General features: G+C 36.4%; 1 protein-coding gene across 1 annotated transcript; it reads left to right on the top strand.

The window, feature by feature from the left end:
• Positions 1–4,706: 4,706 nt before the first annotated feature.
• Positions 4,707–16,063, top strand: LOC140169686 (metabotropic glutamate receptor-like). Its single transcript, XM_072192983.1, is given in 3 exon segments — positions 4,707–6,214; positions 6,217–6,599; positions 15,558–16,063. Coding segments are annotated over 3 exon segments (2,286 nt in total). The 5' UTR covers positions 4,707–4,797; the 3' UTR covers positions 16,044–16,063.
• Positions 16,064–16,822: the final 759 nt, after the last annotated feature.

Below are 16,822 nucleotides of genomic sequence, written 5' to 3'. Positions count from 1 at the left end.
GACAAGCAAAGGCAGAAAACGTACCATATTTTGGAATTTTATTTGCCTAAAACATTAATGTGTATTAATAGCGCTCAATTGTTGTTAACTGCGTGTTCTACATAACAGAAATCCGACAATAAATGGGCCTCTACATGGACAATACATTATATCGATTTTGACTCGCCGGACACGTGTGCTCGTACATCGTATATACATGTGTGTCAGTATAATACTATAGTGGATCCTACCATTTTTCTTGTATACACGTATCATTTATTTTTTATCATTTATATAAAAATTCCAAATTAGACCTCAATTTTTTTTTCCAGGAAATAAAAGATTAGATTACCATAAAAACGAAACAGTAATCTTTGGCGGGGTCTAATGTAATTTTTACATAGATTTTTTCAACGATTTTTCTATCCTTATTCTTGCTCAATTAAAAAATTGAAATAAAATTCTCTGCTTCTTAAACAAACATCAAATGTGCCACAATTGGGTATCACGAATCGTTATATATGATGTGCAGTAAATATTCATATATTCTTTTATAGGCCTACATATGTGGAGGGAGCGCAACCAAACTGGCTTCGTAGGAGACTACGATTTGAGATCGTTCCGACATATTATCATAATCTAAAAATTATGATAATATTTACTACGCGGTGAGATCATTTGTGTGGATCTTTCCGTTTTTTGGAGCACCTAAATTTCGTGTGCCATGAAAATAATCATTTTACTTAGGTTAAAATACGTTCATGGTGCGTTTCCCGTGCATAGCGGGGAACATACAATTCTTCAAAGGCGATCCATGTTTAACTTAGGATTTATACTTTTTCAAAACATAGACTCAATGTATATTTCACTAAAACATACCCAAATCCATCCCCACGTATCATGGCTCCCATCAGTGTTATTTTTGATATAGGGTGGACTTTGCGGTACAAATCTGTAAAGTAGAGTGAATGTTTTCGTTCATAGAATAACTTTTCACGAACAAATGCACATAAACTACTTACCAGTTCGAAGCTAAAATACTACCGTATATGATGAAAAATGAAACTAATTCGTGCGAATTTGCAATTTAAAAGCTAAAATTGCCAAATATGAGATTGATAAAAATTACGGAAAATACGTGGAATTATTGCCGCGGCATGACACTTGCAAAAGTAGCCAAACTTTTGGCAAGTGAGAGGCATCCCGGGGTTCAGTTTCTGTCGTGTTTATTTTTATTGGCGGCAAGTGATCACCAGCGCGGTGCTGTTATATTTGTGATGTGCCCTGAGTAATTTAATTTGATTATTTATCTTTATTTACTACTTGAAGCTATGTCATAAGTATACGAGACAAGGGGAAATGCCTTGGAAGTAATCATGCAAGATGTTGTTGTGTTATGGCACGTTTTAGGAGAAATCCCTTTGGGTACAGTAAACAAACTCAATCAGAGTTATTAATTTTATAGGGGATTCCCATTATGCTTAATCATAGTGCATTTGTTGTCAAATATGGTACCAATTATACTTTGCTTTCAATTAAAGACTTAGATTTTGTTAACTTAAGGGATCTAGAATGAGCGTTTATTGCGTTTCTTTTATTTTTTGTGGGACACGAGAGCACCTCAGACCTATCGAATTGCATTCTGAATACGAAGCATGTCTTTCTGATATCAAATAATTTTCATTTTTGAAAATCACAATATAATACAAATTTTATGACAAATTATAAAAATTTGATATTTTTCAAATTTTGATATATAACAGTCCTCGAAGTAAATTATATAAATCTAATGATATATTCTTAAAGGGTATGTGGCTGGGAGGAAAAGCCGACGGTCAATTGAAAATTTTGACATTTCATATTGAAGATATGGATTTTTTCCCAAAAAGACCTAATTTTTTTTTTTGGTGTTTTGGAAAAAATCCATATCTTCAATACGAAAGGTCAAAATTTTCAATTGATCGTCGGCTTTTCATCCCACCTACATACCCTTTCAGTATAAATCATCAGATTTAGTAAGTTTACTTCGAGTACTGTTAAATATCAAAAATATCAATTTTAATGATTTGCCATAAAATGTGTATTAAATTGCGAATTTCAAAAATCAAAATTATTTGATATCAGAAAGACATTCTCCGTATTCAAAATGCAATTCGATATGTCTGATGTGCTCTAATGTCCCAAAATAAATACTGTCCAAACGTTCATACCCCAGCCCTTAATCAAACAGTGTATTTTTGTTGTGCATTCGTGTGAATTTGGGTAAAAGGTGATTTTGGCCTTGAGTCAGTACGACTCGTAACAAAATTGGGGCTCGTCTGGGATATACACTGTAAAATGCCGCACAACCTAGTCACCAGTCTTACTTGTGAATATATCACAATCGTTTAATTGTTAATATATCACAGTTTAGTATAGTGCCCTCTATTGAATGCAATTAAATGCTGTTAAGGTTTGACAAATTATATTAAGGTTACTGTATACATTAAGGTTACTCTTGCTTTCTTTCAGTATGAAAAAAGAACCCATCAAGACCGCAGAAGGCCGCAGGGCCGGCAGGCCCGAGGCCGGCGACTCCCATACGACGATTAAACACTCAAAGTGGGACCTCAATATAAGGGCCCACAGGGCAAGAAAGCAAGAGTGACCTTATTGTAAACAGTAACCTGAATGTAATTTGACATCACAGAATATTCTAGTTTTTAATGTTTATAATTTAATATTATTACATGTTATACTTATTAATGTTTTTAACTTTTACCCCTTAATTTACATTACACTTCAAGCCCTGTATGTCCTCTATCGGGGGCTAAATTATAGTTTAAGCTTGTTGGCTAAATCTATATTTCGCGGTTAGGGGTTCTTGTTATCCAACACTGCGATAGAGGGCCTTCTTAATTTGTGATATATTCACAATTGGTCAATTGTGATATATTCACAAAGTAAGGAGGTTGATATGATGCCACAATGGAATATCGATTATATATATTCTGCTGCTTTGGTTGCATTCTAAATACAAATTGGAAGTGAAAAATGGTGAACTCGAAACGGAAATTCTGACAATTTTACTGTAATTAAAGCACTTCAAGCTTGGTCTTTTACATGATATTTTAGTACACCATTTGGCATTACATTCATGTAAAAAGTAGAAATTCGAGAACAATTTGAGGACGTCGCTGTAGAGCAAAGCACATAATACTTATGGCTCTAACGCGATACCGCATTTGCTAATTTTTGCTCAAAATATCAAAATATAATTAACCATGAAACAGCTTCGAAAACAATGCTGCTACGCAGACACTGCAGCATGTATAGCATTGGGTTATTCCATTTAAAATCCACACTACCCCTGTGAAAGATTTTGGAAATATCTTCCATGGGGGAGTATGTTTTTCAAATGTAATTGGTCAGGGTTAATCATTTTGAAACTCATACTGTATTATGGCTTTACCAAGGCTTGCACACCTGGAGTGAGGATTTCAAATGGAAGTTCCCCAATTGTCCATTTGATTCAAAACTCATACTCCCTCTGTGGAAGACTTCAGCTAAATCTTCCACTGGGGTAGTGTGGATTTTAAATGTATGGATAAGATGTAAATGATTGCAATAAAAAGCTATATAATGCCCACACTACAAAATTCTGGTCATTTTTTGTAAAAACTGATATGAGGGGAACAATCAATTTGAGCAAGTTGACACAATTTTTACTCACGACAAGAATGCAACGATTTTCGCGGTGTCTGGATCACTGAATGCAATTAGCAACAGAAATAAACGGCAACGCATTAAATAATTAAGATTTAATTTAAATCTGGTCAACCAAGACATACCTATTATTAACGGACGAACCGACGTTGCGACTGAAACCTCCAGTCTTCAGCTGGGTACTGATGCAAATGGCCTTCCGGTATTGATGACAGTCGGCGAGGAATGTCCTTTATGATTCTGCCCAGTCGTGTGAAAGTTTGGCTCGGACACCTCCTCCACGGTTCAGGGATGCCTCTTTCACGCCACGCTCAAACCAACGCTGCTCACAATTTCACACGGCTGGGACAGAATCATAAAGGACATTCCTCGCCGATTGTCATCAATACCGGAAGGTCATTTGCATTAGTACCCAGCTGAAGACTGAAGGTTTCAGTCGCAATGTCGGTTCGTCCGTCAAAAATAGGTATGTCTGGTTGACCAGATTTAAATTAAATCTTAATTTCAACATACCCAGCTGAATGAGAGTCTACACAGTTTGAAACGCATTTAATTCATTTTTGAAACGCACACAGTACTCTGAGCTCTGCAACTACGCCACTAATATTATATAAAATCAGTCGCACTTGCATATTACATTAAACATCACACTGGGCATGCCAAATTGGTTGCTATATTGGATAGTTACGACAGCAGAGACGCAACCAAACTTAATTTTCACCGTCAATCGATTCGTATCACTCTTGTGCAAATTCTGTTAAAAGGATTTGGCAACCAGTTTTGATTTATTTTTAATATCCTTGTCGCCAATTCAATTGCTTACCATGCTTACCATTTGGATGTTGGAATCGGTATAACAAATACTTATTCGTATTCGACTATTGACTGTTAAATACCTTTTTCACTATGGCTGATAAACGCATTCTTTTCCGTTTTATATCTTTCTTATTATTATTTACAACGTGTTATTCATCTGTTTCGATCCCTGAACAAGCTTGTACAGCATACATTCGTCCCGGAGATGTGAACATCGGCGGTTTATTCTCATTTCATAGCAGCTTTAACGAAACATGCGATGTTGGTATAAACTACTGGTCAGTATACCTCGCCGAAATGATGGTATTTGCCGTTAACCGGATCAATCAACGTGATGATATACTTCGTAACGTAACATTAGGTTTTGAAATCCGCGATGATTGCGTTTCGGAGGACGTTTCCCTATGGGCAGCACTTAGTCTAGTTAACTCACCAAATGATGCCGATTTTGGGGACACTTGTACACATCGTAACGCGCAAACCCAACAAGTACACGGAATCATCGGAACTGCGTTCAGTTTTACGAGCATCTTAGTAGGCAAAATCGGCAGCCTGGTTCAAATCCCGGTTATATCGTATTGGGGAACGAGCGATGAACTAAGCAATAAAGAACGATTTCCTTATTTCTTCAGGACAGTTCCACCCGATAAGTTTCAAGCCAGCGCTATAGTGGATCTATTGCTGTATTTTGATTGGAAATACATCGCTCTGTTTTTCTCGATAGATAGTTACAGCGTACACGGTGCCAGGCAATTGAGATCCCTTGCAGAAAGTAAAGGGATTTGCTTAGCTCTATATCTACCAGTAGACTTACAGGAAAATCAGAAACAGGACGATGTAATAAAAAAGTTGCAAGAGTTACCTAAAGTTAAAGTAATAGTCGTCTTTGCGCTTGCGGATGTTGCTTATGAAATTACAAAGGCGGTTCATGAATCGGAATTGCGGCGTAATTTTACGTGGATTGGGAGTGATGGTTGGGGCGATGATCTTGAAGGGAAGCAATTTGGTCCTTTAACATACGGCGGGGTATTTGTGAGAGGCCAGAGTGATTCTGTGCCCATCTTTGAGGAGCATTTCTCACAGGTTGATCCTGATGAAGATGAGATCACTCCGTGGTTGGCTGCTTACTGGCAGGAGCAAAAACTGATGGAAAATTGCTCCGATATCACGGAATGTCCCTTCCCTTTGTATCCGTTTGGCGCAGCGGTTGTAGATGCCGTAGACGCACTTGCATACGCCGTAGACTCCCTATTTGAACAACATGGAGATTTATCTTTTGATGGGAGAGCTCTTAGAGATGAGCTTTTTGAAGTTGAGTTTGAAACTGCTGATGGAAGGTACTTTGACTTTGACTCCAATGGAGATACAAGCGGAACTTTCGCGTATTACAATATGCAAAAACTCAGCGAGGGCCAATACGAGCTTGTTAGTGTTGGGCGGTGGGATCCAAATTTAGCCGGCAACCATTTAAATCTTGATATAGACTCTTTACAGTTTGCGGATAGTACTAACAATGCTCCAATTTCTCTTTGTAAGGAAGACTGTGCACCAGGCTACATAGTCGTACCATTAGAACTAAAATGTTGTCATGGATGTCAAAAATGTCCCAATAACGCAATAGTACTTAACTACACCGAATGTTACACATGTCCCCTAAAGTACTGGCCTAATGATGAATTCGATCTCTGCGTTCCTATTGTACCATCAACTCTATCTTGAGAGACCCAATAGCCATAACTTTACTAAGTCTCTCAATTTTCGGAATCGGACTCGTGGTTCTGACAATAATTGGCGTATATGTGCATCGTGAACACGTTTTGATAAAGGCGAGTAGTCGTGAGCTTAGTACAATCAACATCACAGGGTTGCTTCTTGCTTTTATAGCAGTCTTGCTACTACTGTCAAAACCATCAAATACAACCTGTATCATTGCAGAGGCATTGATATCATTCTGTTATACATTGACGTATGTACCGACAATGCTCAAAGTGAATCGAATTTTTCGCATCTTTCAAGCCGGTAAAAAATCAGTGAGCAGACCACGTTACGTGAGACCAAAAGCACAAGTATTGTTGGCATTGCTCCTAATTGCTGTACAGGTACGTCAATTAAGTGATATATTAATGCTCTGTGTGCTAGTCATAGGCTTCACTTTTAAAAGTCCTAGTTATGAGATATTTCTCAAACATTCAAGAGCTATTTTAAAAACCACTGAACCAAATCTAGGCTTGTTTGTACTCATTTTACTGCATTTTTCATGCTGATCCTTCTTCTTTTTCTACCGGTGAGGAAGAAGGATCAGCATGAAAAATGATTCCAATATGGTAAAACAAATTTACAATTCTGAAATTTTTGAATTAAAAAAAATGAAACTTGACGTCTACAGCCGACACCCGCGTGGAGAGAGTTAAAATGACACTTAATTTATTGTAATTAGACCATACTGCATGCTGTATGACATACTGGTATAGTGCCAATCTCGATTGTTCCTACGATCGTTATAATTATAAAGTGCTAATTATACATTTACTTGCGTTTATTTGGCCGACAAAAGAACCTCATTATAACACTACCATCACTTTCGTCAAGTAAAATAAAGTTAATTGATTTGATATGAACCAATTGAAAAATTAAGGTCACACAATGTATGTAAAAAAGTGCAATGGACGCTGTATCTTGAACAGACCTTATAACCATAAAGTTACTTGGGAGACGAAGGGAATTGTTGCTTTTCTATCAGAACTCTTTGAAAGTATCGAAAAAAATCTTCCCGGACCTGGCTGCCGCATGTTCTTTGAAGTCCCTGGGTTTGACCTCAACGGTCTCGGTGAGATTGTAACACTGAGGATCCAGGGCGTATAGAGAACTTACTTCAGTTAGATGCGTATGTGTAGATATAGGGTCCACAAGTTATAAGTTCCCCCTAAATACTTTTTAGTATAAATCGATAAATATTTGAAGAAATGCAAACATTTAAAAAGGGTTTGGGTAGCCTTATTTGTTTTACACATATGGACCAAATTATAGCGTCACACGTCATTGCGTTCAGTCACAATGGTTCATTGTGTAAAAAAAGAAACCGTCTTAAACAGTGCTAAAAGTTGCATCTGAGTCCATAGGATTCAACTCTTTTAAAAACAATACAGTGAGCCATGTATACATGTGTTTGTTAAAGAAAACCTTACTGCTATGCACTCAGGTGCAACTTTTAAAATGACCTCTTTTCTATACACAATTAACCATTGTGATTGAACCCAATGATGTGTGACGCTACAAATTGGTCCACATGTGTAAAACAAAAAGGGCTATACATACCTTTTTACATTTGTACATTTCGTAAAATATTTTTTGACTTATTTTTAAAAGTATTAGGGGAACTTCTAAGTTGTGTACCCTATATATTGGCTGGCGTCAGTGTCTTTTGGTCCGATATTTTCGTTTCTTTGTTACAAAGAACCGAGAACTGCATGCGGAAGCCAAAAACCGCGCCAGCCGAGAACCGCGAAAGCCGAGAATAGATTTATTTGACCAAGGCTCTTCTTTCAAATATCTTTATAATTATTCTTGGTATCATAATCGTTCAATAATGGATTTGGAAACCAAAATTTGGTATATTTTTGGAAATAGGAGTCTAATTGTAGAAGGGATACATTAGCTCGGAAACTGTTCAATATAATAACACTAGCCTATACATAATTACAAACGTAGAATAAATATACAAAAAGCATATGAATAGACTAACAACATACTATTAAATATTACGCGCTGACTCTAAAAACACAATTTCCGTAATAATGTTTTCCTGATTTGTTTAGATTATGTTTACGGTTTTCATCTTGAAAGAAAATTTACACAACCTTGACATTCTTTTATTATAATACACGTCTAATACAGGTAGTTTGATTCTAATTCACGGTTGTTTGATATAGAATTGGCTTCATTACTAACTAAATGCAAACTATAGATGCCGCTATTTATCCTAAATCATATTTCTTTATTTGCATGGGTTAGGTGATTAATACTGCCATTAAAACAGCTGGAATAGGTGAAACAAGCAAGAAGGAAATTTTATAAACATATTTTATCAAACATTAAAAGGAATTATTTGTATTAAAAGCTTGAAAGAGTAATTTCCAGTAATTAAATAGCGCCACCAATTTTGTCATTATTAGAAACATTTTATATCCGAAAAAGCTTTAAAAAATACTATAAAAGTGAAAACATTTGTAAAAGAGGGGAAATTAAAGTTGAGAATGACTCAAAAGCATCGGTATACATTAGCATGATATCACTTTTAGCTGTTTAAGCCTAAAATTTGGTTGTACATGATGTTTTGTTTGAAAAATTAATAAATGATCCCATCAAACAAAAGTAGTATAAATGAGGAAATTTTTTTAATGAAACGAAACATCATTTCAGATACATGTAACCCTGTTTTTTATATCGTAAATTCAGAGCCTGAAACAAGGCGTGTGAAAACCAATTTTGGTTTTAATTTCGATGTTTGATTCCCGCAATTCCTTTTTTCTTACGTAGCCTATATGTGCCCATCCACCACAAACTGGTCTTTACTGGAGTTAAACCTACGTTATGTGACACAAAACACTAACAAATAAAAGTTTAGCTTTGTGAAGAAACTTTTATATAGTAATGCCTTATCCTTAATACAGCTAGAGAATCTACAACTGACGGGTAATGACGGAGATAATAACATGAATAATACAAACTTTTCGCTGAACAAGGAATGATCTTTGACCTGACCACTAATTGAATTAGTCTTAGACCTCCAGTCGTTTTGTTAACCTAACTACAGGTAAAGTCGGCATTTTCCATTTTGAGATACAATCAAAAACAGTATAATTTATGGATTTCTATGTAAAATATATTAGGAATTTGACCTTTGATGAACCATAACTGCACTTCCAGATATCCGATGAAGCTGGTTGAGGTGCCATTTTAAAGCTGAAAGTGCATTCTTTCACAATCTGCAATAAAAGAAAATGACCTACGGCCGACTTTACTACCACTTCGTGGTGGATGGTCACATATTAATGTATTCTTTATAATTTCTTTGCAAAATGACGGATTATTATGCTTGATAAAATAATCCCGGATGCATGAATTTTGATTTGTACGATATTGGATATGTAATCGTTACGTTAGAGATGTGACTTATACAAACTAACAAATAGAGAAACAAACAAACGGGGTGCCTTCCCTCCCATGATCAGGACGATTTCCCGAAGTGTTTCTGTTCCGAACGGTTTTATTCCGGAGAGTCGTTTGTCTGAACATGCTTTTCTATGTCATAAACCCAAAAGTTTTTTGGCTCCGAACTTCCGAAAGGTCGTTTGTCAGAAAATTACCCCGAATGGATGTTGTTCCAAAAGACTATTTCCCCGAAAATTCGTTACTCCGCGCGGAAAGCTTTTTACTCCGACGAAAATGTTGTGAGGTTCATTATTCTGAAGGGTATTTATTCTGAAGGGGCATTGGGTCTGGAAATGGTTACTCTCTTGAACAAAGACCAATCAGAATGATAATTTAGGAGAAACGTCCATTCGGAGAAAAAACCTTTCGGAGCAAATTATACGCTTGTTATTTTCTGAGCAGAGAGCCTCCGGAATAACAAACTTTCGGAGTAAAATCTTCAGGAGTAAAGACCTTTTGGAGAAATGGCCGAATCAAACGGACAGTTCGGAATCAATTATTTTCTGAACAAACCCTTTCGGAGCAACAATCATTAGAAACAAAAAACGCTTCGGATTGCAGCCATCCAAGATGAGGTAGTATTGGGATGCACACAGTACAGAGGATGATTTAAGGAAGCCCCATCATGCACTGCATGCAAACGTGTTATCACTAGAGTTTCAACTGCCACTTTAATACTTTTCAAATCCCATTGAATTCTGTGCAAAAGATGTTGTTTAAGAATTGTGCGTGTGTCATTATTACTTGGTCGATTTCAGAACAAAAGTGATGTATGCATAAAGGATAATTCACACCTTCTGTAGGTAACATAAAATGTGAAATCGACTAGCATTTTGAATGCGTTTTTATTGTAAATATATCAGGCCAAATTCAAATTTAACCATGCCCGTCAATGCAATGTGCGAGCAGTGGTGTCTTGTTCACTCACACAGCTGTGCTAACCGCAAGTCAACACAGTGGCGTGGTGGGAAGTGCTTAAATCATCCTCTGGGATGCACAGTACCCACCCTTTTAAATAAACTCAACACAAAATAGAAAGTCCGCAATTAGGGAATCCATCCTAAATCTAAACCTGCTTATGTCGTGACGATTTGATTGACACGGTCGGTCGTGTGCAGTATCGTGTTGCTTCTAATTTGATACTGGGTTTGCTGCCATAATAAGTTATTGTTTTTATTGTCTCAGTAATTTGGCCAGAAGTAGACCAAGGTCAGTGTGACATCGAGTTAATACAGTCTCATCCACCTGTACAGAAATGTCGGACAATCGTTTGTAATTAAATTATTCTCCATGTTGATCTATAAGACAGCTAAGATGCAGACGGATTAGAAATATATTACTTACACGTGTACCACTTTCCTTGGCATTTTGAGAATTATGTCCAGAGTAAAAGCAGGTTAAGGTTATGTAAAGTCTGCACAAGAAGTAGCGCAGCTGTTATAAATACGCCTATTATAGCTTCAGAACTAATAATTTTTTAGTTCTATTTTAACATAAAAAGAAGGATAATATATTTACGCGCATTTTGATACCCAATTAGAGCAGTGTTTTGAAACAAAGATACCCGAATTTAAAAGTTGCTGCTATTTGTATTGATTTGAAGTAAAGCGCGAAGATAATGGTGTGCTTTACGTGCTACAGTGCTGGCATAATAAGCACTACTGCGTTGTTAATGTTGAACGACATTTGACAAATGGGGTATCAAAATGCGCATAAATGCACATGATAAAGCTTGAAATTAGAGGAATCTTCAAGTTGCTGGTTCCTTCTATATATATTAGAAATAATAGAATTATTGTCAACACATAAATTTTCCGTAAATTTTTGACAAAATCAGTCATAACTGGCTGGGTATAATTGGGTAATTGAGTTTGAATTTCGCGATGGGATCAATTCCATGCGCTAATGCTTGCTGCTACCGTTCATGTCATGGACTGAATAAACATGATCGAATAACAAATTAAATACTTGTTTGTGACATTCCCTATTCTTGATTCATTTTTAAATATCATCTAGCAGTAATCAAAAAACTAATAAAAAACCGCCGATTTCATAAAATCCAGCCCATATAAAGGTTTTCATATTTAGCGCATTGCGGTAATACATTCTTTTCACACAATCACGATTGAAAGAAACAGATACTTTATTATAAAATAAATACAATTTAGGCTTAGTAGACCGTTATTTGATGGAATTCTGAAATCTGAATAAAATTAAAATATTGTCACTTGTGTCATGATTATTTAATGATAGTACAATCAGTGTACGGTACTGAAAAAGTGAAACATTCATGTTTTATGGATTACCGAACACGAGGCGTAAATTGCTGCTGAAGAAATTGCAGGGAGCCGACCAAGGTGTAAATGCACAAACACAGCGACTCGCTTCGTCCTCTGGTAGCACTTGCGCTGTGTGTTTAAGCAGAAGCTAGCATATTTGATCAATCGTTCCCTTATATTTGGAACATTTACAGGAATACATTTTGCTGATGAAGTAGCAATAAGTTGGAAATATCAGAATGTGAATATAAAATCGGTCATTTTTTGTCTGCAAGTACAGGACAGTCGCGGATACCGAACACTCGGCGACTGAGACTCAGTCACTGAGTTCATCCCGTATGTATCTACGAGTTCGCCTATCATACATGACCGGTTGTAAAGCTAAGAAATAACTAAAAAATCCTGTACATGTACCTTATTCTATTCCTTCATTTTCTCATTGTGATAAGTTCATCTCAACTTGGTGTGACGATCTGAACTGGTATAGCACTACCAGTTATTTTTTTGCAATCTTTTTTCATTCTGGTTCTTCGGCGAATCTTCGCTCTTCGTGCTTTACTGTAATATGCCCTATGCATATCGTGGATGGCTTGGCCTATCCCAAATCATCCCGGCCAGCACTTTTCTCATTTTTAAATCCACACACTTTATTCAGGAACTTCATTCTTGATTTTATCATGATGTTTCCTTCATGTTATTCTTATTTTATTGAAGACATTTTTCACGTAAAGTAAGTTGACAATGACTGAATTCGTCCATGCCCCGATGCATGCCACAGTAATGCATGGACATCGTGTTTACAATCAACCCCGGAAGTAACTGTGTGTCCCCGAGCTGACGTCATCAACGAAAGCGCCCAATTTGAACGATTTCGTTTTGTAATTTAGGGGGGTGCCAATATCCAATCTTTGCATGGAGATTATGTCTAGCCTGGTACGTTAAGGGATCTAAAATGAGCGTTTATTGCGTTTCGACAGTATTTTTTGTGGGACATGAGAGCACCTCAGACCTATCGAATTGCATTCTGAATACGAAGCATGTCTTTCTGATATCAAATAATTTTCATTTTTGAAAATCACAATATGATACAAATTTTATGACAAATTATAAAAATTTGATATTTTTCACATTTTTGATATTTAACAGTCCTCGAAGTAAATTATATAAATCTAATGACACATTCTTAAAGTGCATGTAGCAGGGAGGAAAAGCCGACGGTCAATTGAAAATTTTGACCTTTCATATTGAAGATATGGATTTTTTCCCAAAAGACCTAAATTTTTTGGTGTTTTGGGAAAAAATCCATATCTTCAATACGAAAGGTCAAAATTTTCAATTGATCGTCGGCTTTTCATCCCACCTACATACACTTTAAGTATAAATCATCAGATTTATAAAGTTTACTTCAAGTACTATTAAATATCAAAAATATCAATTTTCAATCATTTGCCATAAAATGTGTATTAAATTGCGAATTTCAAAAAATCAAAATTATTTGATATCAGAATGACATTCTTCGTATTCAGAATGTCTGATGTGCTCTAATGTCCCACAATAAATACTGTCCAAACGTTCATACCCCAGCCCTTAAGCAAATAAAAAATATTATTTTCTGTTTCCTGACATCATAAGCTTTCCATTGATATATAACTTTATTTTCAATGAGGTTCACCTTTAAGAGCATTTGCGGGGACATTTAAAGTACCGGGTATACTACAAGAGGATCAAGCCAGGGGATCAAGCCAACAACAACTTTGATTGGACTGGAACAAATTCTGAGACGGGAATATTTCTGGGCTATCGTATCAAATGAGGTGTCAAAATGCGCAGAAATAAATTCTGCTTCCAACACATTTTACAGATTTGTAATACAATAGCTCGTTTTTGAATAACATGTATCGGCACGAACAGAAACGCGAAATTGCTTCACTGTATTTTAAAATGTTCGTTCCCCTACAAACGATTTCTTTCAAATAAAAAAATTTAAAGGTTTAATAAAGGAAGAAACATAAAAAAGAACATGGGTATGTCATTATTTTGTTGGCAATTACGTTCCATCGTTTCCGGACGCGCCAAGTATAATTAATAAAGAACTCTGACAATTAGCAGAGTTCATGTTGTTCTTAATGCTGTTATTTCCGCATATATACAGCAACGAAAACCCGCACTTTCCGAAAATTGAATTATTTTGATTAATATTTTAACTAAATTAAACTAATTCATTTACTACTGCTGGTATAATGGTAATGAAACCTTCGAGCTTCTCCAATTTACATTATACATTGGAGCGCTTAGAAAATTGCACAATATGTTCAAAAAGAGTAGTTGCTCCAGAACTGAGACAAACAAAAATGTAACAAACATTAAAGAATCAAAACACTAAAGGAAGAAGGTTAATGCTGATGATCCTAAAAGTCTTAAAAATTGCGGAAGCAATTTAATTCTAAAATACTGATTGTTTTCGTAGTGACATTTGAGTCACTACAAAAAAAGAAAAAGAAAAAGGGTCTGGATTTGACGTCAAAAGGTTACGCTGCATTTTCTTGTGAAATGTCAAATATTCAATTTGAAGCATGATATTTTGTAACACATAATAATACTATTCGTAACTTAGGTTATAAATAAGTTTAAAATAAAATGTAAGTTTGCATAGTCCTATACGGCGTCCACGTTTGGAGGCGATTATGGGTGTGTTTGTGTGGGATGGGGCATAGCTGAGGAGTTTCATGAGTACACTCATAGAAATTGTTCGTTGGCATTACTCAGTAAGTTGATGCAAGTCGTTGCGTCAACTTTCCGAGTAATGCCAACGCATACAATTTTGAGTAACGCTGACTCGATATCATTATGTTCGTCGCACTCATTTGCACTTACTTTATTGAGTTGTTACAACTCAGAAAATGAAACTAGGTTAGCATAATTTTCTAGAGGTGTGCTATAGTATACAAAATTTTGCACTGATTACAAAAATAAATATTTGAATACTGCTGATTGTGCAGAAAATGATCCAATTACGTGAATTAAGTAACAAAGTACCAAATTGGAATAACTCAAAACAATAAGTACCAGTAACTTAATATGAACGAGTTATATCAACTTACATGTTGAGTTACAATAACTCAACTAATTGGTTCTTTGAACCTTGTTTATTTTTCTAAGTTCCCTGAACTTGAATTCAGAAGTTGGCATTGCTTAAAAAGTTGACGCAACGACTTACATCAACTTTTTAAGTAATGCCAACAAAGTTGATTAGTTGACGGAACTTTTTGAGCTTTTTCAGCATTTTTGAAGTTCAGATAACTAAAATTAATTTTGTTTTGACAACTTTTACACTATTTTTGAGTTGTCCAAACTTACTCCTTTTGAATTGCGCCAACAAGGCGAACAAGTCATTTCTATGAGTGTACCATTTAGCGTTGATTTTCCAGAACCCGGGTTCGCAGTGAAGGTAAGTCGAAGATATAGCCGAAATGGCTATTTACTCGCAAGGACTTAGTTTCTATAGTAAAGTTATTCATGATAAAATCCTGTTACTTAACCGTATTTATTTACCATTTCATTCAACAGGTATTCCTGGTCATGCTTTCTGTGATCCTGAGCCCATCAACCAGTACCGTTCTAATCTTATCACCGTATGATCGTGAGATAGAGCTCTACTGTGAATTCCACGGTGGATTCCTAGCATCATGTGCGTACAATCTCTTCATTATAATCACTTGTTGCTACTACGCCTTACGCACCCGCAAAGTCCCCAGTAACTACAACGAATCAAAATTTATTGGCGTCAGCATCTATTCCACTCTTCTAGTAAGCCTATCGGCTGTGCCGGTGTATATTACCGCGACAGTTGCGGTGCAGAAGATTGCAGCACTCTGCATGGCTTTGCTGCTAAATGCATTTTTGACGTTGTTGGTTTTGTATTTGCCAAAGTTATACGCTATTCATTTTGTGGATGAGGATCTGGCAGTTGAGGAATGGAGGACAATGACGACATCGACGACAACAGGAGGGAATGCTACTGGGAACAGAAATCAAGTACATCCAATGACATAGCCTCGAGCGCCGGTTGTTGCCGAGATCCTTCGGCATGTTCGGGAGGATCATTTAACACAAACTGATCGAAATGAAGGACCTGTCCATCAATCTATGGTTATAAGCTTAAAATTGTTCTGGAGGAGGGCAGCTTGAAAAGTTGAGTGAAAGTGTGAGAGCGGAAGAGAGAGACAGATGGAGGGGGGGGGGGCAAGGCCGAATATACCTTTTGGGCCAAAATTGGAGGCCCCAAACTCACCGTTTTTGGTTTCGTATAAGATCAGCAGTGAGGGCGAATGCATTAAAATTTAGAGGGAGACAAGCGTATTTTGTTCCTATTTTTGTTAGGACATTATGTGGTGGAAGCGCGCAAAATATATAAACTTGAGATAATTTTAGCCTAAGATGAAGGTGAATTTTGCTGGGGGTGGCTGTGCAACTGTACCCTATTTGAGTCGAAAACATGGTGCGTTGGGGGTTAAAAAGGAAGATGCATAGGGCTATTTGGCAAATCTTTCCAACTATGAATCTTTACAAACGAAAGGGTATGAGACAAGAACATATGTACGGGAGTGCACAAAATGGGCACTTTCTGTCGCTGGAATAACCTTTCGTGTCGTTTTCCTAGAAATCAAGTATACAAACCATTTTTATAATGGGCAAATCCCCAGAAATAGGGATCCTGTAAGAAACAGTCTAAGAGAGAATGAGTAAAAATAAAATGTGAGAAAGAAAGGGCAACGTAAAGGAGTAAAACTTGAATAAAAAAACCGTTTTAATTAAAATACGAACTTAATGAC

This window comes from Amphiura filiformis, chromosome 14 (genome assembly GCF_039555335.1).
Source record: "Amphiura filiformis chromosome 14, Afil_fr2py, whole genome shotgun sequence".
In the NCBI taxonomy this organism is placed as follows: domain Eukaryota; kingdom Metazoa; phylum Echinodermata; class Ophiuroidea; order Amphilepidida; family Amphiuridae; genus Amphiura; species Amphiura filiformis.
The sequence above is the reverse complement of the archived record's forward strand: the minus strand, read 5'-3'. Positions and strand labels throughout refer to the sequence as shown.